Source organism: Dendroctonus ponderosae, unplaced genomic scaffold (assembly GCF_020466585.1).
Source record: "Dendroctonus ponderosae isolate FM_Combo_2020 unplaced genomic scaffold, Dpon_F_20191213v2 Dpon_F_20191213_9, whole genome shotgun sequence".
Classification (NCBI taxonomy): domain Eukaryota; kingdom Metazoa; phylum Arthropoda; class Insecta; order Coleoptera; family Curculionidae; genus Dendroctonus; species Dendroctonus ponderosae.
Window position 1 is genome coordinate 4,951,679 of NW_026019116.1, and position 27,543 is coordinate 4,979,221.

The following is a 27,543-nucleotide window of genomic DNA, read 5'->3' on the forward strand; positions in this document are numbered from 1 at the left end:
GAGCCATAACATTTGGCTCACATCAAGCAAAATGACATCGTGATTGTATCATTATGAAGAAGAACAAGATATAACGGAGACAACAATAAAAGTACCACAATAACAGTGGCGGGGATAACGGATAGATAGTCAGATAACGATGTGCAATCGATCCGATGTTGACCAAACGGGAAAACTGTATCAGTTGCATTCAACCTGTTTCGATGCAGAGCGATCTTTTCCCGATCGTTTCGATTTCTATGTAGCGGTAGCAACGTTACTTCTGCATTCCTTTTAATGGTCGATGACCGTGGGTGCCCGCGTTTTCATTAGAACCGATTAGGCTGCAATTGATTCATCAGCAGCCCCAAATTGGGGAAAAATTCGAGCCCTTTGGAAGGACGGTGCCCAGAAGAACCCACTTAGTACTGTACTTACCGCAAAACGGGATCCCTTCGGGTAACCAGGCGCCGTTCTCGCACACTCTCCTGCTGGGCCCCAGCAGCTCAAAGCCGCGCTCGCACGAGTAGGTCGCAATGGTGGCGGGGCCGAGAGTTTCGTCGGAAAACTCCACGGACGAGTGGGCGGGCGAGCCTGGAAACTTGCAACCGCCCGCCACTTCTGGATTGGCGCCTGCAACGAAACCAATATGCCATAAGAAGAAGAGTAAGCCTTATTCTATGCATAAGACGCAAAGCATGGGCAAAGTATGGGCACGCTCCGCTGCCTTTTCCTGTTCAAATTCCTCGATTATCTGCAGCCTGGTCGTTATTGTGCGGCGCGTGCCACTGACCCACTAACTTTCCGCCGGTTCCCATAGATTGCGTTCGAATGACCCTAATCCAGCCCATGGGTTTCCCGGATGAATCGCATTGCATATTGCAATGCGACAATCGTGCAATGCGATTCAGTCCGGACGTGTTGCTCCAGGCCGGAACTTCCAGCGGGAAACGACCAAAACGGTTGATTTGGGCAAAGCATTGCAATTAGCGCGGGTCTGCTGCTTCCGCTCCAAGTCTTTGGTCCATTTGCGCCCAGTTGAGGACTGATTGCGATGATTCGTTGTCCAAATATGACCCACAGTAAGCACCTGAGGCTGTTTTAGCCCCAATAATCGCTGCGTGGCTTAGTTGGTTCTAACTAGTTCTACTGAGGAGCTTAAATAATTTTGCACAAGATCGTGAATACGTACATCTGGCCAGGACTAGTAATCCAATAAAGGTTCCACAAACACCCCAAAGCGAGGTGCCACCTCGGTACCACCACATCGGAAAACACTGAAGCCGTTCCACTTAGGCACGATCGATCTAACGCTACTTGTAAAACTCCCGTTCTTCGCGCGTTCGCCGTGTCTTTCAAACTGAAGAAACGACGCTCTAGTTTTCCTCGCCGCAAGACACACGGTGACGTCGGCACAGGTGGAAGGAAGATGGATCGTTTGGGGAACGAAAAAACGGAAAAAACAACGTGCGCCCCGCAGCCGCGCCGATTAAAACGTTTAATTATCGATGCGTTTTTTTCCTTCTGTACGTGTGCGAAAACCCACTACCAATTACGCCTCAATGGTGCGGACTTTCTTCGCAAGCAATTTGCCCGCCTGTATGGAACTTTGAAAAATCTATTAACATTTTTGATGCCTGGGAACCAATTCATCAGGGGGGGGTAAAGGGATCAGTAAATTAGCTCTAAAAAACACAAATTTATTGATATTTTAAGGAAAAACACCCTTAATGGGTGTTTAAAATGAAACCCTGGACTCTCTGACTTTGTCTGTTTCATTGTGCCCGCAGGCGCTAAAAGAAAAATATTAGAATTAAGACATCCAGTAGACTATAATGTCATTGTTGTGCCGAGTGTGTTGTAGTTTGCTGTTTTGAATCACCCTGTATATGAGGCCGCTTTCGCATTCCTACGATCCTAATCAACTATTATTTGAAAACAATCACCAATCGCTTGCAATTTTTTGTTATTGTGTCTCATTGTCGCCTTGTGAAGAAACCTTTTCTATAAATCAGAACGTCGATGGGCATCGCATATCGGGTGCAACAGCCTTTGACTACTATCGATGTTCTGACTTTGAGATAATAATAGACTGGTCGAGCCCAACACACGTCTAAATCATTGGCTGTCATCAGCGCAAAAAAAGTGGTGCAATATAAGGAAATTGCATAAGTGCATCGATCTAAATAGAAAGCAAGCGAGTAAATGCGTTCATTAAAATGATTAGAACTAATGAGTCGATATTACGGTTCTATCGCAACACGATAAGGATTCGTCGGCGATTTATGCGGGTAACAACGAATTCTGCGCGTTTTTTTCTGCAATTTATGAAAGGAAAAACTGAGCGGGATACTTTCACAAAAGTGCGCCAATTAACAAGGAAGTTGGCCGCTTTGCGGCAGGGATACAAAGGAAACACGCGCTTTTTTCCTGTAACTTTTTGGTCCCACGATATGATATGGATCACTATTGGAATAGTGATTGACAAAGAGCCTTACTTACTTTCCCATTATCGGCCAAATGGGCAAAAGGAGCAAATGTTTCAACCGACATGCCAGCATGTAGTTTCAGATCCGTTCGAGCTGTGCATGCATATACTGTTAGATGTTGTTACTTTCTACAAGTACGCATTGCACATGTCGTTGGAATATTTTCGTGACTCGGCTCGATTCTTCCAACAGCCCAGATGAATATTAGATGAATATTAAGCGAATTGTTCCGTCAATAATCTTCCGGTACTTTGCCTGTTTCGTGGTTCCTCGCCTCAAGAGGTTTCTAATTCGAGCCCCAAAATGGCACCGCCCAATAGCCCAGATTCCATTGCGAGATAATTAAAAAATTGATTATAATTAGTCGAGAATACCTAATCAAGTTTGGTTACGTTCGCGCGATCTAATCCCCGATTTGATGCCGAGTCATTAAGGTGTTGCTGTTGATGTTCAAATTGTGTTTTCTTTTCAATCTGGTTCTTATGAAATTGCATTTAAATAACACTGCTTCAGCTAATCCAACAGATCAAGTGGCAAACTATCGGGCTGTTTTTGGTGTTTTCCAAACATTTTTCACTGCAGCAAAGCTGTTAAGGAGGCGAGTGTTCCAATAGAATTTGTCTTATCATTTTTCACAGAAAATACCTGAAGATTGTCAGTATTTTAAGCAAAACTAAAAAATAATGCGATTTTTGCGTAGAAAGAATTGCTTAATAGAAACTTTGTTAAAACTGGAATGACCTGAAAACGTAAAGAAAGTTTAGAAATCTTCAGGGCGGTGAGGGCGGCGAATTTTCCCAATAATTTTTTGTAAATTTTTGCTCTGGTTGTTTTTCTAAGTAATCCTAATTACTTTCGGTAAAAAACTGAATTCAATTATTTGGTTTTTGTGGCAAATTTAAAGCTGAAAAGGGTTTTCTAAAGTTCCCTGTAAACCGATGAACGAGGCGAATTTCGAAAATTCCCCATTATTGTCAAAAAAGAAGAAAATCATCAGAAAATACTGGTTTTTGCAGTTTTCGATTAAAAACTTTTAGCTTTGTGATCGTTTTTGACAATAATGAGGAGTTTTCGAAATTCGCCTCGTTCATCGGTTTGCAGGGAATTTTAGAAAACCCTTTTCAGCTTTAAATTTGCCGCAAAAACCAAAAAACTGAATACAATTATTTGGTTTTTGTGACTAATTTGAAGCTGAAAAGGGTTTTCTAAAGTTCCCTGCAAACCGATGAACGAGGCGAATTTCGAACTCCCCATTATTGTCAAAAAAGAAGAAAATCATCAGAAAATACTGGTTTTTGCAGTTTTCGATTAAAAAATTTTAGTTTTGTGATCGGTTTTGGAGAAAATCTTGTTAGTTTTCGGGAAAAAACCGTAGGAATTTTTTTTCGTTTTTGTCCCGAATTTGACACTGAAAAAAGTTTTTGTAAAATTTTTACAAAGCTATAAATTTATCTTGTAATTTTTCGCGTAAAATACATTCCAGATCGTCAGTATTTTTAAGTAAAACGCTACAAAATATAGCGTTTTTGAGTAGAAAGTAAAGCAAAAAAAAATTCAGTCAAAACTAAAAAACCAGATTTTTTAACAACTACAGTCTTCAGAGGAATGGAGGTGGCGAGATTTCCAAATAGTCTGTTGAAAACTTTCGCATATTCTGTTCGTTTCTTGATAGAAAATTGTTTGATTATTGTTCCAAATTGGAAGCTGGAAAGCGATTTCAAACCTTTTCACAAAGCGACGAAGGATTCGAAATTTATTTCATAATTTTTCGCGAAAAATATCTTGATTGTCAGCATTTTTAGCCGAAACTAGAACATTGAGCATTTATAGAAGAAACAGTAACTTGGCTAAAACTGGAAAATTCTGGAATTTGAAGACATTTTAAAAATATTATTAATAAATAGCCTTTAAAATAAAACTAAAAAAAGTAAAAAAAAATCATCAACATTTTCCCAGCAACGGAACTGAATTACTGAGCCGGTGCGTTGGGTTGGCGCACCAAGCCATTTGGGCAGCACTGCGCCAACTCCTAAAAATTCACCGAGTTACCCAGGCCTACTTCATGTACAACACTGAGTCGGTCACAAAAAAACGGTGTTGATTTGCCCACTTTATAGTTGTTGTTCTCTAAACTTCGGCATTAACTTGTCTCAATTTTGGTTATTCGGGAACAAACTTATTAACGCCGCGAGGTTGAAAAATTTGAAGCTATCGAAGAATGCCACTTGATTGGTCATTGAATGAAACAAAGATGTTCCAACTGATTGATGAGCAAACGGTACTTTCAGCGCCAATATTGATAATTTCGGATGGCCTTGTGCTCGCCCAAAGGCAGAAGTACCGTTAGCGCGTGAAGAATTCAGACAATCAGCAGCACTGGACGTGATCTAGGCTGTCCTAGTCGAAATTCGCGGAGGACAGTGACAATTGCGAAACGATTTCATTTCAATTAGCGAAATCGGGGTCCCCGCGAACCTCAATGAGCACACCGCATTAACATGCCGAACATATTAAAGTGTGCATTTTAATTTCGACTTTTTGTAACTTCCCGCGCTTCCGTTTTAATTATCTGATAATCTCGCTATTAATCATTTATTCGGAAGGCTATCTGAGGCAATTTGTCTTCCTTTGCCTGCCTTACATCAGTCTCAGCTAGTGAAAAGATGTGCAACGCAGATAATCCGCCAACGGGACTGTTTGCCATTATCAACATCTTGTCCTTCTTCGGATAATCACCAACATAGAACCCCCGGTCAATGCGGGTTTTTCACTAACTCTAACAAACGGGCCCGGGGTTTTTCTGTAATCAAAGCCCCCAATAGTCGGAACAATCGCTTCCTACCGATGGTTGTTTGTCATGAAAATTCGCTCCGTAACCAATTTTCTGACTGCCTTCGACCCGCTTTCTGTACATGGGCGGTCACGTGCAACGCACTGGCGCTATTACCCTTGATTTTTTCCCTTTTAAATCCAAACTGTTTGTTATTGCTCAAATCCGCGAAACCTAACGGCAACGGCTCCAATAGCTCCTAACACGCCAAAGAAACGTCCTAAATATGCGCTTAATTTACATTTAGGAATGTTTTCCGGGCTTTGAAGTCGTGGTCTATGGGAATTTCTTCCTAACGTTTCGTCCACAAATGCGGTGGACATTATCAACGGCGAAGTGATCTCCCGTGCTTTCCGACTAAGACTGATCTCAGTGATCAGTGACTGATCTCACAGTGACAGACTGATCACTGAGATCAGTCTTAGTCGGAAAGCACGGGAGATCACTTCGCCCACTGCCTCATCGCCTTTGATAATGTCCACCGCATTTGTGGACGAAACGTCAGGAAGAAATTCCCATAGACCACGGCTTCAAAGCCCGGAAAACACTCCTAAATGTGATTTAACCGGCCGTGAAAGCCTTCATAATATCCGCTTAATTTATTTCCAATCCCGTTCTCAGTTTGTTTTAGCTCCACCCGCAGACCCTTGTTTAAAATGGAAAACTTACCGATAAAGGCCGCGCTCCCAGCTTAATAACTGGTGCCAATGACGGTCTTTATGTTTCAGGGAATTCATTAAAACCACGCCTAAAAAATAAATATTCCGTTTTCTTAATAGCTGATAATAATAATAAATTCCGAACTTGCAATTTACAATATACAAAATGGGCTATTTACATCTGAAACTTACGAACATAGATCAATGCCTATATTTCAACAGACTTTCTTTCATCTCTCTCATAGCGTCGCGCTTGATGGCATGAGACTTTCGCAGCGGGCTGTAGTCGCTGATGCTCAGATAGCGTCTGAGCAACGTATCGATATCGCCCAGCAGCTGCTTCTTGTACCCCAAAGCGAACAGCTTCTGAATCATCGCGTAACGTTCACGATCATCGACTGAGGCCACTAGGGCGAAAGCCACGCTTTCGATCCGCAACAAGTTGGTGCCAGATTCCACGCTCCAGTTGTAGATGAGCGGCACTGTGTCCACCGCAATATGAAACTGTTGCACTGTGTCTGTGATGATCAAGCACAAATCGCTCAGTAGAAAGCGGTCGCATAGCGAGATAAGATCAAGCAAAGTGTCCAGATCCAGAACAATTTCAATGTTTTTGGATGGCTTCTGCAGCTCGATCGCCTGTATGATAAAGAGCAGACACTTGAAGCTCTTGGACTCCACTTCGGCTAGCGCCACTTCAGCCTGTTCGCTCTCCTTGAAGTGTCCATCCAGGAGGCCTTTGAAGAAGTCGGATTGCTTGACTAGAAAGTCGCGGTCGGATGGGATAAGGCAGCCGTCATCCAATCGGAACGACACCACGTTGCTGCAAGTTTCCGCCAGCTCATACTCGCCAATGGCCAGCTTGGGCCAGCCCATAGTGCGGACAGAGAGCGACTTCGGGTTGTTGATCAGGACACTGTGGGCCATTTGAACCAGCACTTTCAGGCTGCGCCGATTGTCTTGACCGTCGTTTTCCTGCAGCAGCTTCATCAGCACGTCCAAGCCGCCGCAGTTCAGCATCAGTTTTCCCAGGATTGACCTATTCCTGCAAACCGTCAAGCTATTACTCCGGCCCCCGATGAGAAGCTGGGCAAGTTACGCTATGATGTAGGGAATCACCAGCACCAAGCTCTGCTTGACCTTCCAGTCGCCTCGCATCAACTTATGGGCGATGTCGCCTTTGCCAGCTCCCGACTCCGCTGTTTCGCTGAAACTCTTCAGAATGCGATAGGTGAAATGGGCGTTGAACAGACACCGGGAGCAGGTCTCGTGATTGGCCGGGATGTTCCGCATGTCGTTCAGCGTGTGGATGTAGTTGGTCTGCATCAGGGATATCAAATGTTCCCCACACCTAAAGAAAACTGGGCATTGTCCATCCCATCCCAGCCCCGGCATCCAACTCACTTGACAATCTCACAGATTACGTCTTTGACGTCGAACTGTTCATTGATGGCGCATTTGGTCAGCTGCATCACCAGCTCCACTTTGGCCAGATGAGGGTGATGGGGCTGCACTTTGAGGTAGGACCTGATGAGGGCGACGATTTCATGGCAGAGTGACACTTGGAGGGAGCGGCGCACGTTCGACCTGCTGTCCTCAGATGCGGCATCTCCAGCCTCCTCCACCGCCGGATTGACTTCGTCCAGCTCGCCAAAGTCCTGGAAATCGTGGTCGTGTGCTCCAAAATCCGCCTCGTCCACCTCACTGCAGACCGGCGAATAATCGTCTGAGTCCGACTCTGGAAATTCAGCCTCATAAAAATTTGCATCGAGGTGATTTGGGGCGCACCAACCGTGAGCTAGGGAGCGATTCGGGCTGATGCCGCCTTCGCTCCAGGACAGCGCGTTTCCGCTGTCGCTGTCCGAGCTGGATCCGGGACTGGGACTTCTCATGCAGCTCCGGTAAAATTCCAGTTCATCGTCGCTGGAATTTGGGCTGCTGCCGCATTCTTTCAAGGTCTGGAAATCCAAATATACCAATGAAAACAGTGCGTCCAGGTTAGTATACGTGGACACAATGTAGATCCTACCGTTTCCATCCTATACTTACATCAGGATAACGCAGCCGTTTCTTGACAATGCTCGAATTGGAAAATGTGTATTTGCGCCTCTTCTCGCTGAGGTGCTTGAAGTTGACCACATCAGGAGGCCCAACAAGCCACGCCAGCTTCCCAACCAGCACCGGAATGATGTCATTGGCCAGCTGCTCAGCAATCAGTTTATCATCGTACCTGAACTTGTTCAAAGTGTGGATGAGAATGATGCAACAGTTCACCTGAAACGGAAGCAAAACCGCCCTAAAACCGAGCGCTCGGGTTGTTCAAATGTCCGGCTTACAATGTTATTGGAAGCCTCGTCGAAATCGCTCAGAACCTTGATGAGCAACGGAATGGCTCGGCCGCACCTTTCCAGGCTGCGGTTGGCTGGATGGTCGAGGAGGTAACAAAGACATTGCAAATACTCGGTGCACTGGCCCTGAAACTCTAAAACACCAGGCTTATAAAACTGCTATTGGCAATATTCCCAGGCTGGTACCCTTCACAATGGAATGCTCCTCTAGAACTTCGATAAATTTGGTGCAGATTTCGGGAATGGGCAGCTCGGACTGCAACTGACAGCTTTTGATAAAGTTCATCACGATTTTCACGATCTTGCGCGGGTCCAGAATCAGGATGCTGCTCAAATGCACCAGCGAGTCGCCTCTATCGGTACTTCTCAACTGAAAACGCCCCAAAAATCGTTAGTTCCGCTGGCTAAAACGCAGGCTAAAACGGCACCTCTAGAATAGAATCGTAGTTTCTAAATCGCGAATACTCGTGGATCACCCGGATGATGTCCAGCAGTGTTTTTTCGTTTTCCTTGCACGCCTGCCATCGCTCGCTGTACTTGATGAAAAGGGAGCCCACAGCCTTGAGAGCCCCGAATTGCTTCACCAAACATTTCACGGTGTTGCTGTTTTGAAGTTCTCTGGAAAAAAATTGCTTGTTTCAAAAAGGGCCATGATCACTCAAGGCTTTACTACCTTAGCGCCCTCAGCGCCGTCACCAGGGTGGCTTCGCTGATTTTCTCCCCATCAGGCAGCTGGTCTTTGGAGGCGGCCTGCACTACTTTCACTATATGCGAAACTATTGTGGGCTTTTTATTAATCATGAGCGTAGCCCATTGGTCTCGATGATGGCACATATTTCCGACTATTCGGAACGTCCTTCCATTGATACTGTCCTGGTTCGCGTGTCGTTTCAGCAGCTGGCTCAGGATGGACAGGATGCCGTGTTGGGTCACCTACACAAACCATCACTTACCAAATCAAAATGCGGACAGAGCAAACTTACTAATTCATTGGTGCATGCCCGCTCCATCATGCAATTGCCCAGGATGCTCAGCGCCAAATCCAGGCAGCTTTTCTGGTTGGTGGCCAGTAGAATCGCAGCTATTTGCTTCAGGGCGCCCTTAGTTCTGAGCAGGACAACGTTTTGTCTCTTTTTGGGCCAGTCCACTTCATGGCGAATGCAGATCAGGGCCTTCACCAAGGCCTTGGGGGTGGGCGAGCCCTGTAGGGCCTGTATGGCCCCTTCCAAGCCAGACATAGCGTGCTACTGCAACTAGTTTAATTTTTGATCTTATTTTTTTCATTAAATCCTCTCACTGTCAGTGGCATTTAACCTCAACTCCACAAGAAACCGTGACAACGTCGTGAAATACAAAGTTTGACTGAAGTGAGGTTAAGCATTTGCTAGGAAAAGGGGCTGAAAACATGCCTTCGGACGAGGAAAGTGAGCTGCCGCAGCTGTCGGCCAGCGCTTTTGCGGCCCTGCAGGAGTTTTACAAAGAGCAAGAGGAGCGAGAGGCCATGGAAATGTCTGCACGTGATGTTTCCGTCAAAGGGGACTTTAGTGAGGACTGGGCAAGTAATTAGGGGCTTTCCAGCCGCGAAAGCTCTTCTAACAGAGCGGCTTTTGCAGCAACTCAGCCAGTTTTGGTACGACGAACGCACGATCAAGGGACTAGTGGATATGACACTGGAAGCTGTGGGGACGAACGCAAAAATCGCCCTTGTTTCCTGCCCGACGCTTTACACGGAGATGAAACAGCGGGCAGGGCCCGAAGCCGAAGGTAAAAACGCCTGCAGCCCAGGCCTAAGTGAAACTTAGCGAACTTTTCAGTGACGCTCTTCGAGTTCGATCGGAGGTTTGCAGTGTTTGGGGGCGACTTTGTCTTTTACGACTATCGGTCGCCTTTGAACATCCCCCGAGATAAAAGCAGCTACTACGACATAGTAGTGGCCGACCCTCCATTTCTATCCGACGAATGTCTGACGAAAACGGCGGTTACAATGAAGTTCCTTACAAAAAGGCGCATAATATTAAGCACCGGTAAGCAACAGTAGTCAATGGGTAAGTCCCCTGTAGCTAACGACTGTTCCGTTTAAGGGGCAATAATGGCTGACTTGGCGAGCAGGCTGCTGGACTTGGAGAAGCACAAGTTCGAGCCCCATCATCGCAACAATCTGGCAAACGAGTTTTGGTGTTTTACGAACTTCCACAAAACGAGGGACGTGTCCTAGCAATAAACGAATAAGATTGAAAAAGCTATTTTATTCCATTCATTTCACGTGCGTGATATGTGCCCGGTTAACGAAAATCTGGGATATGATGCGTTCGAACGTTTAGAGGAGAGCAACCCAATCCAATTGGTCCCAACACAACTCCGGTGGCCATTATTGCTATACTTCTATCATATATGTAACTCACATGGTGCAAACTTAACAATATTGAGGCGTTTAACTGCGTTAAAATAATCACATTCACGTAGTATTTACAACATTAACGAACATCGATTCGTGGACTGGTTAAAACTGTAACACAGCGTGAGGTAAAAGCATACAAAATGGTACTGGGTTCTTAAAAAAAATACCTTTGGTTTTAGTACCTATAACATCCTTTTACAGTCTTGTGAGTACGGGAAAATCGTTCGATTAAAGCGCATCGTCCAGATAACTTACGTCGCCCTGAATAGCTCCGGTTTCCTTCAGCGCCTGCATTGTTAGCCTATCTATTTCGTTCAGCAGGAACTGGGTGTCAGTGTCCAAAACCTCCGAATGCACGGAGTTTTGAACACTGTCCCATTCCAGACTGTTAGCCGATGACGACACTCTGGAATAGTCCGATTCGGTCACATTGACGGCATGCAGCGGACTGCGATTGGCCTGAGTCGTCAGAGTGTCTTCGGGAAATATGGAAGTTGCCCTGAAACACTTGGTCGGTTAAAAAAATCCAGCTGCAACACCACCCAATTTCCAGTACCAAGAGCTGCCTGATGCCTCATGGATGATGGAGCAGGGCAGAGTCTCGTGCTCCCATTCCAGCTCCAGAGAGTTTTCCGGTGTGGAGGCTCTAGTGGAGAGGCTGGCGCTGCTTAACAAAGCCCTGGCGTCCAGAAACTGCAGCTGGATGTCTCTGCTGAAGAGCAAGTACCTCATTATCTGCGCAGTTGAATAAAACGTCTTAGTACCTCTGGAGGGAGGCTCTGGGCAACTCGGACAGCCTGTGGTAGGACAGTTGCGGCCTTAGCATCGCGACCACACCAGTTGAGGCCTTCTAGAAACAAAGCAATTAAGCTCCATCAAAAGCCCACGGAGTTCCATTCAGTGTTCACCTCTTTTCTGTCTTTCCTCCTGTGGAACAGCCTGGAGATAAAACACCTAAAATCAACGGAAATGATTGCAGGATGGATGGAGGCAGGCAAACACTAGTTGTTACCGTTTGTCGGCCGCAGCAGCGTCATCCATCTAAACGAAAAAGTATGCGATCAATTAACCGAATTTTGGCAATAGTGGGGCCTCATTTTCATTACCTCATCAACCAGGGCGGATAAATCGCTCCCCGACTTCGAGAGCGCGTTGAAATTGTCGCTGTTGTTAGGCAGACAACTGGTGAGGCAGTTTCCCATGGCGGTGGCAGCCCCCAAAGGACTGCATCAATATTAGCCCCCATTTGGGGCCCAAACAGCCGTAAAATCCGTGGTTACTTTAACGGGCAGTTGTGGGTGAACTAGGGGGGGCCTAAAACAGGGCTTGCCAAGGCATCAACAGTCAATTCTTCTTAGGACGGGCTTCGGCCGGAACACTGTAAAGGGCCTATAAGTCTTTTGTGTGGGAATAATGGAACTTACCTTAAATCAAAGAACACTGGTCGCTGACACAGAGGAACATAACCCTAGACTACACTACCTTCAAAGCACTGATGCCATTTGGGGATTTAGCGAAGCGGCAATAGCGCCGTTTTTATCAGGGTTTTATGGAGCAGCGACAGGAAAAGAGGTTGAGGGCAATAAGCACCGCAAAGTCCCGTAGTTTATGTATAAAAAAATAATATATTGAAGCAGCGACTGGTTTCAGAACTTTGAGGTCAACTTCCACAGGACCAGCTCTTTGCAGCGATCATAGCGGAAATATTGAGGAAAATCGGTGGGAACGGCCTCAATAGTAACGTTGCCCAAGACCTTCAGCTGCTCCAGGAAATGCTCATAGCAAGGCGCGCACGTATCACAGTCGCTAATGGTAAAAACGTAGCGTTTTTCCAGAGCGATCAGCACGCTCCTGCTCGGGGGAATGTCCAGTATTTTTTTCACCGTTTTAACAAAAGCTTCTGTAAGACGGTCATCGTACACTACTAAAAAAAAACATTTCCTGCTGTAAAAACGGTCTCAAACAGGATTGTGGGCGCTAAAAGGTTGAGCGAAAATAATGCCAACAACTCTTCATAGCAGTATTTTTACTACTTTTTACTACTTGATAAAAAAAACTGGTCGTAAACCTCATTTTCGCAACCAACCCACCAAAAAAATTAGCTCACAAGTTTTCCTATAAGATGAGCACATTGTTAACAGCGCCCACAAAGTCCTGATGTTCTAGAAAATTACCCGATTTCCATCAACAAACCATTTTGCACCAATCACAACGTACAAATATGCACAGAAAAGGGGGCACGTACCATCCGCTGCAATCACAGTTTTCACTTGCGGCAGCGCTGCTAGAACTTTTTCGGGTAAACCATCAGCGGTAAAATCCAGCTGCAGCACCTCAACCGGATGCTTGGCCAAGTGCCGGTTCCTATTCACATTGGCGTTGATAATCTGGAAAATCTGCCCCCGGTCCACGTCTGGAACACCCCAAATGATCTCACTAGGCGCAGAAATTCGCGAAAAACCTGCCAACCTGTACAAATCACTGGAGCAAACATCGCAGCTACCACGGAGGTGAGCCCCACTCCAGCGCCCAGCTCCAGGATGGAGTGGCGTGGGGCAAAGGAGGCGGAGTTATCCAGCAGCCAATCGGCCAATAGCAGCGATCCTCGCCACAGCTGCAAACCCACCAGGTCCAGGCTGGTGCTGTAGCTGTGTTCTAGAGCAAAGGGGCTGCTGCCTATACCCAGGCAGTTGAATCGGGCTTCACTTACCGATTTCCAGGCACTGGGAGAGTTGGGTTTTGTTCCTGGCCACTAGCAGGTCGCCCTCCTTGTCCGTCAGGCGGTAGCTGGGCAGCTCGAAGTGAAAATCGCTGACCACATCTAGAAAGCCCAGTTTTGCATACTGATTTTTTTTTAGGTCAAGTCAGCGATCATACTTTTGGGGTTTATTGTCGGTTTGGCTTTGGAGGTGTAGTCGTGCTCCTCATACAGTTCCGAGGAGATTTCGTAGGCTTCGTCGTCCATCGCCTGCAAAAAATGCTTACTTAACACGCTCACTTTGAGATAAATGTGCACTGATGTCGACCAGCAGCTGCCGGCCGACAGCAGGAGCAATTGAATCTTTGCCAAGTTTCATTGATAGGCTCGGTTTAGTTTTTACAGTTTTGTCCAACACCACAATATAGCGTCATAGCTGATAGAAGGCCAAGCGGCAATAGAAGGGAAGAACCTATACGCAAATCCCTAGGGACATTAATGGGACCAGACTATTTGCCATTAAGAAGGCTTGAAATGCACGACAACAAGTTTTCTTTATCAAACGGGGCAGATGCGGGCATGTCTCACTTAGGGCCGACCGCTGCAGCTTGCAAGATCAGAGGCGCAGCCAGTGGTTATTTCTCAAATGCATGCAGTTTGTAGGGCACAGTGCGTTCTATAGGTAAGAAAAGTTTCGATTGGATTTTGCAGGAATCAGTAGAACTAGGCAGTGCTTTTTGCATGCATTTTATAAAGCACAGGCTCTTCTATCCGGTTCTATAAGTGGAACAAGTACTGAATCTCAGTCAACATCAGACGATTTTCAGAAATTTTTCAAAATCCCGTCTGGTTTCTGCAGGCCGGAGTTGAGAATAATTTGCTTATACAAAGTGAGGAAGTATATTTTGGATGCGTTTTGTAGGAAAAGTTCATTTTACAAGTGAACACTGTTTCGAAATTTGTCATTTTTAGGAATTTTTGACAAATTTTCAAAATTCTCCTTGGCCTTCGAACTTTTTACTTGTTTTTTTGGCATTTAATTGTCCGAAAAACAGCAAAGCGATAGAGTTTCCTTTGAATTTAGTAGGGCAAAATCTGCTTTGCATGTGTGAAAAGTTTCAATCTTGCAAAGTGAGAAAGGAATTTCTGGATGTATTTGTAAGACGAAGTTCTTTTGTTTGTGTGTTAAGTTTCAACAAACTGGACAAATTTTTTAAGCGCAATTTTGAAAATGTGTCAATTTTCTTGAAATTTAACTTACTTTTAGAAGGGACTTTGTCCTACAAAATGCATCCAAAAATTACTTTCTCACTTTTAAAGCTAATTTGCGCTCAAAATTGCGTTTCAAAATTCATGTTTTTAGGAGAGCAAGTCGTAATTTCACATTTATTTCCTCAGCAACTGAGAAACTGTCGAATCACTTTTGAATCTCATTTCTGGGGAAAAGTCTGTTGAATAAGTGGAAGGTTTCAATATTGAATCGTCTTCAGGAAATTTTTGAGAATTGTTCAAATTTGGTTCGCAGTTTGCGCTGGCTTATTCACACCGGAGTTTAACAGTAATTTCCTTAGAAGCCTGTTAAGTTAGAGAGTGACTTTTGTACGGATTTTATTGGGCATTGTCTGTTTTATAAGTGCTAAAAATTTCGCTTTTGAAACATCATCAGGCTAATTTGATAAATTTTTCCATCACAAACTTGCGATGGACTGCTTGTTTATACAGGATAAAGTGGCATTTATTTTCCCAAAAACCAGTTAAGCTGAAGATTGATTTTCGACTGCATTTTATAGACCGTAGCGCGTTCTATATGTGGAAGAAGTTTCGATTTTGAGCCACCATCAGGCAATTTTTGGTAAATTTTTGAAGGTACCTTCGAGTTTTGAAGTTGCTTCTGCTGGACTAAGTTTGGCATTTATTTCATAAAAATCTAGAAAACTTAGCGAGTCATTTATGTGTAAATTGTGTAGGAAAGGTGTGTTCTATAAGAAGAAAACGTTTCGAATTCGAGTCATCCTGAAGGAATTTTCAGAATTTTTTTAGAGTTTGTTCAGGCAGGCCAGAGTTTCACAGTTGATTCCTCTGAAACTAGTCAAAACAGGCATCGACTTTTGCCTGAATTAGGTAGAGCATAGCGTATTTTATAGGAGAAAAAAATTCCTATTTTCAGTCATCATCAGGGTATTTCCAAGATTTTTTGCAAACTTCCGATGAAATCAAGTGCTAGTTTCTGCAGGCCAAAGTTTGGCATTTATTTTCCCAAAAACCAGTTAAGCTGAAGATTGATTTTCGACTGCATTTTATAGACCGAAGCGCGTTTTAAATGCGGAAAAAGTTTCGATCTTGAGCCATCATCAGGCAATTTTTAGTAAATTTTTGAAGGTACCTTCGAGTTTTGAAGTTGCTTCTGCTGGCCTAAGTTCGGCATTTATTTCATAAAAATCTAGAAAACTTAGCGAGTCACTTATGTATAAAGTGTGTAGGACAAGGTCTGTTCTATAAGGGAAAAACGTTTCGAATTCAAGTCATCCTGAAGGAATTTTCAGAATTTTTGTAGAGTTTGTTTAGGGAGGCCGGAGTTTCACAGTTGACTCTTCTGAAACTAGTCAAAACAGGTATCGAATTTTGCATGAATCAGGTAGGTAGGGCATAGCGCATTTTATAAGAGGAAACATTTTCTATTTTCAGTCATCATCAGGGTATTTTAGAGATTTTTTTGCAAATTTCCGATGGAACCTTGTGCCGGTTTCTGCAGGCCAAAGTTTGGCATTTATTTTCCCAGAAACCAGTAAAGTTTGAAATTTACTTGCAGGTGCGTTTTACAAGGCAAAGTGCGTTCTATAAGTGGAACAAGTTTCGACTTTCATCCCCTTTCAGGGAATTTCCGGGAATTTTCTTAACCCAAACAAGCGCGACTTTGGTACCGCCACTGCAACAGATTATCGGCACGCGTCCAACAGCCGTCCAACGTGCGGGCTCTTGTGCTCTGCAGCTGTCGCAGCTGAAAATTGTCTTACAGCATATGCGTTAGTTACCACCCTCTCAAGGCCTGCCACCCCAGCAGATCAATTTAGGTGCATTTCCAAGCTGATGCTGCTGGTCGGCCAGACAAAACAGCAAAAAATCGCACTTGTTGCGCCCATTGAGCTGTGGAACTAATAGGCCATGCAGCCGAAGAGACGAGATAAAACCAATCAGGTCGAACTTCTCATTTTCGGCCCATTGAAACGCACACGAGCGGCAGATGTTGTGTTTTTGGTCAGTCATTCCAAATAATCAGTCGATATATTGCGGTTCCACAATATTTTTCAGGTAAAAATTGGTTTTACTCGCTTTTTCAAGCGAGCAACCGACTGGGATGCGCCTTTTTTCACGTACATGCAAGAATTTGTTTAATGCATCCCAACCAATTAACGGTTACATTGTAGCGAACCCAAACAGGGGGTCAATTTAGGTGAAATCGGGCGCTGTTCGGGTCTTTCCACTCACTCAACTCAGGTTTTGACTTTCAGTCGATGTGAAAAGTTCCGAGTGGAAGTTTTTTCTGAACCCTTTTCACGCCCAACTGCGCCCAACTATGCCATTAAAACCCAACGTATTCCGCAGGTGGTTTTGTGCGGCAAGCACAAAGGGGAAAAAACGGCCGTTTGTCTCTTTATTTTAACGGAAATAGGTCGGAAGTCCATCATCCTCCCGCATAATGGACATGGTCGAGTTGCTCGGCCGGCCAACGGCGTGTGGAGATCCGATAATTGCAAAAATATTTTGCGGGGTTTTGAATCCCGCCATGTTCTCACGCCAAAACCGCCGAAAAAAACTGAGCCCGGAACAAATTCCTACTCTCATCAACTCGGTGGTCATCTGAGAGGGCCAGAAATAAAACAAAACGCCACTTCAACAACAACACCTGCCTGCGAACACCTTTCGTCCATGCTCTCGCTCGCTCGCTCCGCGCCCACCCCGATCGCCCCATCTCCCTTCCGACGGCGATAAAACCGATCGGAGCCCCCCAGAGCGGCTTCAGTCTTCAGACGAGCTCGGCTGAGGCAAGAACAAACGACGACCATGAGATCTACGGCCTTTGCGGTGATCGTGAGTGTTGTGCTCGTGCAAATCGGCGCCCAAAACGCGATCGGCGACGCCGACTACGATCTGAGGGTGCTGAGCAAACAGGTGAAGGCGCTGGTGGAGCGCAGAACTGAGGACTTGAGGAGCATTGAGGAGAGCGTGCGGAGGACAGTGTTTAACGGCCCCGAGGTGGAGGAGTTACGCGACCAAGTCAGGAGCTTAAAGTGAGTTTTTCAAGTGGAAATTTTCTTGCGCAATTTGGCAGGCTGATTGAGTTACGGAAACCCAAATCGGCAATTTGCCGCTTAGTTAGGCGATGCAATGCCATGCGGCCCACCCTTACGTATCTAATTTCCTGCCGGAAAGCCGAGGGGCAGGCGAAAGCGAAACCCAAGATTAACCGCACCTTATTGTTATTGGCCGGTTTTAATCAATTTCGGCCCCACCGGCCAATAAACTCTAATGCCCTTTAAGGAAAATCAATTCTCCACTGACCTGGAAAAACTACAAACACTTGTAGAGTGGAGTGGAGTTTTTCCCCCATCCTCTAACCCAGACGTATTTTGCATGTTCCAGAACGGAAATTGACCAGCTCCGCACCGGCACAGTAGCGCCGCCGACACCTCAATCAAAAAACGAGAAACTCACAGTGAAATGGCTCTCCAACACCGTTCAGGAGCTGCGCAGCGAAATCTCCGAACTCCAAAACACCCTCAACTCCTCCATCCTGCTGCAGGACCACGAGGTCCATCAGGCGCAGATTAGCCTACTCCAGAGCGACATTTCCAGCCTCAGCGGCGAGTTGGAGCGCTTCCGGACGCTGAACGCTCGCAAAGAGGCCGACATGCGTCTCCTCCAAGAGGAGCTGAACAGTTTGAGGAGCGACTGGAGGAGCATGGCCGAAGTGAACGGGCGCCTGCGGAACCAGGTGAGATATGGGGGGAAAAGTGGAGCAGACTGTGTGACGACACAGCAATTCGCTTTCAAAACAGGCCGGAATGCGGTCGGCTGTTTCTAAACAGCCGAACGGAATGTGGAGCCCCTGTAGGCACCCGAACAGTCGAAAACCGATACGGGTACCTTTATATGCCTTTCTCGCACGCGATTGGCTGCGGTGGGCAGGTGGAAAACGCACGTATGTTGGACGCGCAACACCTGCCTCCCGATGTCGTCACATCGGTATTTAGGGTCTCCCCCATTCTTCTCGTTTTCTTCTGTAAAGTGAAATTCGAGTGGTCCTGCTGTAGAAATTGCGCCTTTTCACAAACAAAATTCCTTATTTGAGAGCGAAGAAATTACGTTGAAATCCAAATGAAGGACTACCCACGTCCATCTTGTCCATGTCTTTGAAACCAATCGACAATTTCACTCTCTTCCAGCTCAAATCAATGCAACTGGAATGGGCGCACGACATGAAAGCGCTGCAAGAGAAGGAAACCCTTCCACTTCCAGCTGAAAACAGCAGCCACCCGCGCCACCAGCGGGTGCTGCGCCAGCACGTGGTCCACCTGGAGAAAACCACACGCTCCCTCCACAAGGAGAACGCCCTCCTCCAAGACCGAGTCAAGCAGCTGGAGGAGCAACAGCAATCCAACCACGAGAGCAACCACATCAATGAAATCAACGAGCTCGACCTTCAGCAGGTGCTCGCTCTGGAAAAGCAGCTGAACAACCTGAGTGAGCAGCAGCTGATCCACACCGGCCACATTGCCGAGCTGTCCAAGCAGATCGACAACTTCGACAAGGTCCATCTCTCCATGCTGGAGCTGCTGGAGAACGTGGAGTCGCTGGAGAACAAAGTGGATAAGGCGCTGCCTGAGCTGCGCAAGGAAATCTCCAAGGTGGAGAGCCAGACGGGCCAGATGGTGGCTGATATTGCGCCCCTGAAGGAGGACCACAACAACATCAAAGAATCGATGAAAGCCATCAGCTTCAGCGTGTCCAAGCTCCAGGACAAGGACAGCGAGGACGCGGCTGAGCTACAGAAGTTGCGCCAACATCTGGACAACCTGGAAAAGGGCGCCGCCGTCCAGAATTCCCACCTCCACAACCACATCCTGAAGGTACAGTATACAGAGTGAATTACGGTTGATGGCGTATTACACGTTTTCAGAGAAAGCAAAGCTCGATCTTTATCCATAGAAGACAGTTGAGTGCACGTTCTGAAAATTTCACTCAAATCGCGCAAAAATTATAATTTTTTCGGACTTTGTGCAGGGAATTTTGTGCAGAAAATGAGCGCTTTGGCCCAAAAGCGCGTTCTCTTGAAAAGTTCATTCAAACTTCGAACCCAAAACCAAGTAACAACTTGAAATATTTACAGTCCGAAAAAGACAATCAAGTCTACCCGTGCTCAAAATTGCATTTAAATCCCCTAAATTTCTGATTTTTTACAAACTTGCAAAATTTTGTGCAGAAAATGAGCGCTTTGGAGCAAAAACGCGATCTCTTGAAAAGTTCATAACTTCGAACCGAAAGCAAGTAGCAACTTCAAATTTTTACAGTCCGGACAAGACAAATGAGTTTATACGCTCCGAAAATTGCATTTAAATCCCCCGCATTTCTGATTTTTTACAAACTTGCAAAATTTTGTGCAGAAAATGAGCGCTTTGGCACAAAAGCGCGTTCTCTTAAAAAGTTCATAACTTCGAACCGAAAGCAAGTAGCAACTTGAAATCTTTACAGTCCGAAGAAGACAATTGAGTCCGCACGTTCTGAAAATTACATTTAAATCCCCCGCATTTCTGATTTTTTACAAACTTGCAAAATTTTGTGCAGAAAATGAGCGCTTTGGCCCAAAAGCGCGTTCTCTTAAAAAGTTCATAACTTCGAACCGAAAGCAAGTAGCAACTTGATTTTTTTACAGTCCGGAGAAGACAATTGAGTCTGCACGTTCTGAAAATTGCATTTAAATCCCCCAAAATTCTGATTTTTTACAAACTTGCAAAATTTTGTGCAGAAAATGAGCGCCTTGGCCCAAAAGCGCGTTCTCTTAAAAAGTTCATAACTTCGAACCGAAAGCAAGTAGCATCTTGATTTTTTTACAGTCCGCAGAAGATAATTGAGTCTGCACGTTCTCAAAATTGCATTTAAATCTCCCACATTTTTTATTTTTTACAAACTTGCAAAATTTTGTGCAGAAAATGAGCGCTTTGGCCCAAAAGCGCGTTCTCTTCAAAAGTTCATAACTTCGAACCGAAAGCAAGTAGCAACTTCAAATTTTTACGGTCCGGAGAAGACAATTGAGTCTGCACGTTCTGAAAATTACATTTAAATGCTCCAAAATTAAGATTTTTTACAAACTTGCAAAATTTTGTGCAGAAAATGAGCGCTTTGGCCCAAAAGCGCGTTCTCTTCAAAAGTTCATAACTTCGAACCGAATGCAAGTAGCAACTTGAAATTTGTACAGCCCGGAGAAGAGAATTGAGGTTGCACGTTCCGAAAATTACATTAAATTCCCCTAAATTCCTGATTTTTTACAAACTTGCAAAATTTTGTGCAGAAAATGAGCGCTTTGGCCCAAAAGCGCGATCTCTTGAAAAGTTCATAACTTTGAACCGAAAGCAAGTAGAAACTTGAAATCTTTACAGTCCGAAGAAGACAATTGAGTCTGCACGTTCTGAAAATTACATTTAAATCCCCCGCATTTCTGATTTTTTTAAACTTGCAAAATTTTGTGCAGAATGAGTCTGCACGTTCTCAAAATTGCATTTAAATCCCCCAACTTTCTGATTTTTACAAACTTGCAAAATTTTGTGCAGAAAATGAGCGACTTCGCCCAAAAGCGCGTTCTCTTGAAAAGTTTATAACTTAATCCCACAAATGTCCCACAACTAATCAATGCTCCAATTTACAGGAAGAATCGGTTCTAACGGACGTGAACGCCACCAGGTCTACCATCCACCTGGTGGAGGAGCTGCAGAGCTTCGAAAGCGAGTACAAGAGCATAGTGAACAAGTTGCCTAGAGACTGTGGTTCAGTGGACGGTCCCAAAGGAATCTACCTGATCTCCCCAGGAGATGGCGAGCCGATTCTGGCACGATGCGACAGCGGCTGGACAACGATCCAGAAACGATACGATGGCAGCATCAACTTCAACCGCAACTGGAACGAGTACAGCAACGGTTTCGGAAGCGCCACGGGCGAACACTGGCTGGGCAACCGCAACTTGCACCATCTGACCAAAGACAATTGCACCCAGCTCAGCATCAACATGAAGGATATCTATGGAAAGTACTGGGAGGCCAGCTACGATCACTTCCACATCGCTGACTACACGCAGGGCTTCAAGCTGACCGTGTCGCATTATCATGGCAATGCCAGCGACGCCATGGACTACCAGAATCGAATGGAGTTTTCCACGGTGGACAACGACCGGGACATTTCCAACACTCATTGCGCCAGCAACTACGAGGGAGGCTGGTGGTTTTCCCATTGTCAGCACGCCAACTTGAACGGGCGCTACAATTTGGGGCTGACTTGGTTTGACGGGACGAGGAATGAGTGGATCGCTGTGGCCCAGAGCGAGATGAGAGTCAAGCGGAGGGACGTGTGCTGAGGAGAGTTGGGCGATTTTGAACGCGTTACCCATTTAGTGCCCCCAAAGAGTCAATATTTTTCTATATACTGCGTACTGATAGAGTATCGTAATCGTTTATTAGTAGGGATCGGCCCATGCCAGTAAAAGCCAAAGATAAGCTAGTTCACACTGTTGTAGATGTAGGTGTATATGCTAGGGAGCGTCTCCATGTACAGACTTATTTATTTATTGTAGGATTTCAGTTATTTGCTTGCCCCGATTGCCATAAGTCTTTGTAAATATATTTGTATGTAGGGAATGAATATTTGTGTTTTTCTGCAAACCCTCGGAGTAAAAAACAGCACAATGGGAATATAAACACGGAGTGGAAAAAGGCTGCATGTTTTGAAAATTTAATTTCAATCCCACAAATTTCTGATTTTTCCTCACTGGTAAATTTTGAGCAGAAAATGAACGATCTCGCTCAAATGCGTGTTTTCTCGAAAAATTTATAACTTCGAAACCAACGCACGTAGCAACTTGAAAATGTTACAGTTCATAAAAGCACTTGCTGAATTTTTCACGCAAATCTTTTTTATTTGTCCGCACTTGATAATTTTTTGTCGCGAGTTCTCGCTCAAATGCGCGTTATCTTGAAAACTTCGAATTTTGCAGGTTTTAATATATATTTATTATAATAAAATCACAGACAAACTCTTAACCTTAACGTGAACCTCTAGCACAATTATTGTTAAATACCTCTTATAAGGCGGACAATGCCAATCACATAAACTGTACATACTCGGCGGATATTTACCGGGATTTTAGGACTAAACACCTAGAAATCTATAAACAATTAATACTATATACATATGGTTCTTCAACCAAGGTATTAACTGAGGTCATTAAGAATCAACATTGGATAATATCCAAATATAGGTATTAATCTAATCAATCAAGGTTAAAGCAAGTTTACACTAATCAACAGAACATCAGCATCAATTAACAGGCAATCAATGTCGCTTCTTAATCCTCTACTTAAGCAGCATTTATCAATTAAACTGTTGCCCACTATGCGTCCTGATTTACTTACTCTTACAATACCCTGTTTCATGGCCTTTAGCAAACTTTATACTATACTTCCACGCTGGATTTCGTGCTGGCCAATGGGGCGTAGTTGCCCCCTGCTGGTTCCTTTCTCTTGAATGTAACATAGGTGTAGACCAAGCTGCCCACCACGCTGATATTCAGCCCAATGAAGTTCAGCCAGGAGAAGACGTAGTCGCCGCCAATCACCATGCCCAGATAGGTGACACAGATGTTCTTCAAGCAGCCAATGATGGTGGTGGTGAGGGCTGAGTTGTGCAACGTGCATAGAATCACACTGTACATCAGGATAAAACCCATCACGCACGATAAAATAAACTGGCTAAGAAACAGCGGGTCATTCCAGGTCGGGTAGTTGTAGGCAGCTTCCAGATCTCCAGTGTAAAAGGCCAGAAACGTTCCGGGAATGATCATGAACAAGGAATTGTAGAACATCAGTCCGTATTTGCCCAGTTCTTTGGAATCCAGCTTCTTCTTCGTGTACACTCCATTGATGGCGGTGAAGAAGTCGTTAAGCAGCACAAAGATGTAGCCTTGCAAGTTGAAGGCCAGATCATTGCTGGCTGCCAGCACAGCGCCTCCAACCATCATGTAGACGCTGAACTGTACACTAAAGATGGGCCGGACCCCCAGAACGTACAGCTCCAGAATCATGGTCATTAGAATGGAGAATCTTCTCAGGGCTGTGAACATTGGCAGGGACAGTTCCTTGGTGCCGCCCAGTCCGAAAATCATGTTCCCGATGTAAATCAAGGGCAGCGGGAAGATCTTGCCACAAGTGCTCAAATCGAAGCTGGGAAAGTTGACTAATCGAAGCTTCTTGGCAACGAAAAGCACCAGAATAGTCGCAGCCATTTGGCCAATTCCCAGTACCTGGAACGATGGGAATCCATAGGTGGTGAGGACAGTCTTGTTCACCACCGTGATCATAAAGGACGCAACAGCATAGAAGAGCGCCGATAGAATCTTCTTGAGGAACACTTTAGGGTCAGCAACTTCTTCCTGGGTGGCAGTCATGGCGAGTTTGGATATATCACAGCAGAAACACCGAAATATCACTGGGAATGCTTACGCTCATTCTAGCGGCTGCAGGCAAAACCGACACGTAGATAATGAGCTTAAGCGATTAATAATGTTAGGGATTAGTTAAACAATTGCAGTTCCTCGGTTTGTTTAGGTTAAGACAATATGTCAAGTCGTTAGAGGACTTGTTTCAAGCCGAGACATCTAGGTGGACCGTTGGTAACTTTTCCCGAACGGGGCTTAACAAAAAAATCTACTTAATTACTAGCCTGAGCAGAAGCCAGTGACGCTGTGAATTATGCATTTAATCACGCTCAGAGGCTTTGATGAGCCCCACCAACCTTAACCTATAAATTGTAAACAGTTAAAAACTCACGTCGATGTCCATGTTGAAAAGAAACCCACTGGCCATCCAGTTGACCGGCGATGTCCTTCAGGCTATCCACGCACTGGCTTCGTCTGTAAACATTTAATTGGGTCAGTTTTTCTGGATAACTTTGCCAAAAGACGCTAACAAGACAGGAAAGACGCCATTATGGCGAATGTCAGTTTTGAAAAGCAGGTTTCGGTAAGGGGTTTTGTCAGTGGCCACATAGAGGGCAGACCTGTAGCTAATAAAAAGGGAAAAGCATGGGTGGCGACATTCCAATGGCGGCGCTACAGGGAATTTATGCAATTAAAATCATCAAATTTATGCAGTATGGCACACAGAGTAAAGTCAGATGCAAATAAAGGATAAGCATTTTTTTGATCTGCCAGGTGGTTGAAGATAACGGTTTAATTTTTTTTTCAAGAGTTGCATTTCGCGGTTCTTGAAGAAGACACTATGAGCGTTTCGGGCTTTTAGACGGCTCTTTCTGACGTTTCGCAGGTACACGTGGCTTGCATCTTCAGATGTGTTCAAGTCTGCGACACTAAAGAAATTATATTCTACGACGCTCCAAAAGCCCCAAAAACTCATCACCCAATCGCAATTCATACGCTTGTGATAGCAGAAATTCAAAAATTTCAATAAAGCCCAAGGGCGGATCGAGGGTGGGGGGTCATGGGGGTCATGACCTCCCCCCTATTCAATTCTCTATACAACGATGCCAAAACAAATTCTGTGGCTCGAATGGTTCTTGAGAAACCTCGAAAAAAGCAGCGTCATGTTCAAGTGGATTTTGCAACTCAAAAAAAAACCACGCAAATATAAAACTTCTTGAACTCAAGCATTTTTTGAGAAAACTGCCAACATTTCCTTATCGATGGTTAACTTTCTAAAAAGACCATTTATTTCTCTCTAGAATGATGTACAAATGAGCGTTCTTGCTCATTTTGCCTCTGAGATATGAGCAAAAACGGGGCGAAAAACATGAAATTTCGGCATAATCTTGAACATAAGTGTTTGATATTCAAATTTCGCTTTCTGGGTCAAAACTACTCGAATTTCCTCACTAACGTTGTTACGACTGAATCGACTTTAATCGACTTTTCAATTCTCTATCCAACGATGCCAAAATGAATTCTGTGGCTCGAATGGTTCTTGAGAAACTTCGAACAAAGGTCATTTAGTTATCTCTGGAATGATGTAAAAACGAGCGTTCTTGCTTATTTTGCTTCCGAGAAACATGCAATCTTGCGCCACCCTTGCACAAAACGACGATCATTTTTCTAATTTCATAGATTACAGAAGACTGTATTTTCTGCCCGTTCTATCGAATCAGCACTGGTATATCTGAATCGTGCGACAAGAACAAACTGATTTCTATGGCAAGCGCTCTCTCTTGACTGCGTCCGTTTGGTTACCAGGTGGGATCGAAAAGTTGATGCTCGTTTAAGGCGTTTTCTACTGGTTTTGTAGCGGTGCAATTTTCAAATTTGCATATTTCCGTTGGAAAACAAAGAACGCCTTGACGTACATGCTGCTGATCACAGCGACGTTGCACAGTTTGAAAAATGTTGATAATCAGTTTCCCTGCAGGCTCAAGGCTTTAAGAAACATGTCATTGGAGTGTCAACGAGCACGTCACTGGCCAAGTGATTGACAAATGCAGTTCCACGATGCAGTTTAGATGTCGCCTAAATGGTTAATGTCGCGAATAAAAGTTAGTAGCGGGAGAAATTAAGCGTTTGACATAACAAATCACAGGCGAGTGAGTGGCGGAACAATTAAATATTTGAAAGGGCGCTTCAGGCGGGTCAAGCAGCCCGGATTAATAATTTACCTTCTTGGCTTTTAACACTGGCGAACTGGTGCTCTTTTATTCAGGAGTTCAGTTTCTCTAAACGGAGACTTGACACCTCCACTGTCGGATTGATGAGTAAACCTCTCGGGAGTTCGTTTCTCGTTTATCGGGGGCAAACGCGTTTCGGATGCAGACGGCGCAGTTTTTTCCTTCAATTTTTTTCCGGTCCAATGCGGTCGCAATTGCATCGAGCAATTCTATCTCTCGATTGGAAATCAGTTAAATTTAATACCGATAACCGGAGACTAAGTTTAGGCCAAATCGCAGATATTCAAGTGCTTAAGAAAGTGACACCAAAGGCTCCATTTGTGAAAAAAAGTGGACTTTGATCGGCTAATATAAAATGATTCTCCCTATACAGTGGCGGCTCGTGGAGAGTGAGTATGACTGTGCACAAAAGCGTGCAGCTGTTTCAAAAGAGCAGAGAAAAACTTTATGTAAAAAGCCAGATTAGTTTAACGCATTTAAAACATTGCCTGGAGTAGGCATGGGCAACTCAGTTCATTTGCAAGGATTGGCGCAGGGCTGGCGGAATGGCATTAGGTGATAAATTCTAGTCCCGGGCTTCGTGAAGCGTTAATGTGTGAGACGCGCTGAGTTATAACTCATTAACTCACAGAGCGGCATCAACTTAACAGCGCAACTCAACACAGTGTTGTGCTCTTGACATGCCTAGTCTCGAGGGACAAGTACATGAGCACTTGACCGGACCTCAATGTTTTTCTTTGGGAGTGAAAATATCTTCTATAGACTCTAGATACTCTGAGCAAAAAGGAATTGGACTTTCAAAATCGATTTATCACGTGCTTCAAAGAACCGCAAGTTGATTTTATATGAAAAAAACGTGTTAATTTGAGTATCCTTCCAAAAACCGTTAAAAATTTTGGATTTTCCTTATTGCTAATTTTTCTTAAGTATTTTGGCCTGCTGAGTTGAATGGAACCATCAGCTTTTCTTTAAGTAGTGCAAAAAATCCTGTTATCTCCCTATACAGGGTTATTCACGCTATACGGCATGGACGTTTGCAGCTAGCCCGTTTGTTTTTTGCAAAGTATTATTTGATGAATCCACAGACGCCTATCGGATGCACATTTTAAAAATATCTTTGTAATGTACAGAGTGTCCCAAAAGCCCTAAAAGTATCAAAGTTGTGTTTTTCTAAATGAAATACCCTATATATTATTGCATTTTTGGATTCTC

The 27,543-nt window shown here is 44.6% G+C and overlaps 6 protein-coding genes across 11 annotated transcripts; 2 read left to right on the forward strand and 4 right to left on the reverse strand.

The window, feature by feature from the left end:
• Positions 1-400: 400 nt before the first annotated feature.
• On the reverse strand, positions 401-9,584 carry LOC109541803. 2 transcript variants are annotated; one of them, XR_007282257.1, is made up of 12 exons: positions 9,289-9,584; positions 8,979-9,238; positions 8,734-8,923; positions 8,492-8,675; positions 8,294-8,439; positions 8,007-8,231; positions 7,750-7,915; positions 7,362-7,695; positions 7,057-7,308; positions 6,150-7,002; positions 5,968-6,046; positions 401-612 (listed from the first exon to the last, which is right to left on the reverse strand). XR_007282257.1 is itself a non-coding variant. In XM_019910770.2 (10 exons), exons 1-10 carry the CDS (start codon positions 9,541-9,543, stop codon positions 6,159-6,161), a joined length of 2,856 nt encoding a protein of 951 aa, XP_019766329.2. In that variant the 5' UTR covers positions 9,544-9,584; the 3' UTR covers positions 6,048-6,158. The 2 variants fall into 2 exon arrangements, 1 of the variants encoding a protein (XP_019766329.2); XM_019910770.2 differs by lacking the exons at positions 401-612; positions 5,968-6,046 and having other exon boundaries at positions 6,048-7,002.
• A 54-nt stretch (positions 9,585-9,638) lies between these two features.
• Positions 9,639-10,544, forward strand: LOC125505592 (EEF1A lysine methyltransferase 1-like). Of its 2 annotated transcripts, none has more exons than XM_048669655.1 (4): positions 9,639-9,860; positions 9,919-10,069; positions 10,120-10,329; positions 10,387-10,544. In XM_048669655.1, the coding sequence occupies exons 1-4, from the start codon at positions 9,711-9,713 to the stop codon at positions 10,518-10,520; spliced, it is 645 nt and encodes a 214-aa protein (XP_048525612.1). In that variant the 5' UTR covers positions 9,639-9,710; the 3' UTR covers positions 10,521-10,544. The 2 variants fall into 2 exon arrangements, with proteins under 2 accessions (XP_048525612.1, XP_048525613.1); XM_048669656.1 differs by having other exon boundaries at positions 9,779-9,864.
• LOC125505591 lies at positions 10,532-12,229 on the reverse strand. Of its 4 annotated transcripts, none has more exons than XM_048669654.1 (7): positions 12,128-12,229; positions 11,810-12,081; positions 11,716-11,744; positions 11,612-11,657; positions 11,468-11,550; positions 11,260-11,412; positions 10,532-11,202 (listed from the first exon to the last, which is right to left on the reverse strand). In XM_048669654.1, the coding sequence occupies exons 2-7, from the start codon at positions 11,903-11,905 to the stop codon at positions 10,932-10,934; spliced, it is 678 nt and encodes a 225-aa protein (XP_048525611.1). In that variant the 5' UTR covers positions 11,906-12,081; positions 12,128-12,229; the 3' UTR covers positions 10,532-10,931. The 4 variants fall into 4 exon arrangements, with proteins under 4 accessions (XP_048525611.1, XP_048525610.1, XP_048525609.1 ...); XM_048669653.1 differs by having other exon boundaries at positions 11,468-11,553; XM_048669652.1 differs by having other exon boundaries at positions 11,260-11,415; positions 12,128-12,228.
• A 79-nt stretch (positions 12,230-12,308) lies between these two features.
• Positions 12,309-24,670, reverse strand: LOC125505590 (methyltransferase-like protein 22). Its single transcript, XM_048669649.1, has 6 exons — positions 24,492-24,670; positions 13,581-13,671; positions 13,414-13,524; positions 13,173-13,358; positions 12,949-13,116; positions 12,309-12,627 (listed from the first exon to the last, which is right to left on the reverse strand). The coding sequence occupies exons 1-6, from the start codon at positions 24,525-24,527 to the stop codon at positions 12,350-12,352; spliced, it is 870 nt and encodes a 289-aa protein (XP_048525606.1). The 5' UTR covers positions 24,528-24,670; the 3' UTR covers positions 12,309-12,349.
• On the forward strand, positions 17,436-22,308 carry LOC125505588 (protein scabrous-like). The gene is made up of 4 exons (XM_048669647.1): positions 17,436-17,690; positions 18,043-18,394; positions 18,846-19,529; positions 21,323-22,308. Exons 1-4 carry the CDS (start codon positions 17,464-17,466, stop codon positions 22,022-22,024), a joined length of 1,965 nt encoding a protein of 654 aa, XP_048525604.1. The 5' UTR covers positions 17,436-17,463; the 3' UTR covers positions 22,025-22,308.
• On the reverse strand, positions 22,653-24,468 carry LOC125505589 (UDP-sugar transporter UST74c-like). The gene has a single exon (XM_048669648.1). The coding sequence runs from the start codon at positions 24,107-24,109 to the stop codon at positions 23,120-23,122; it is 990 nt and encodes a 329-aa protein (XP_048525605.1). The 5' UTR covers positions 24,110-24,468; the 3' UTR covers positions 22,653-23,119.
• Positions 24,671-27,543: the final 2,873 nt, after the last annotated feature.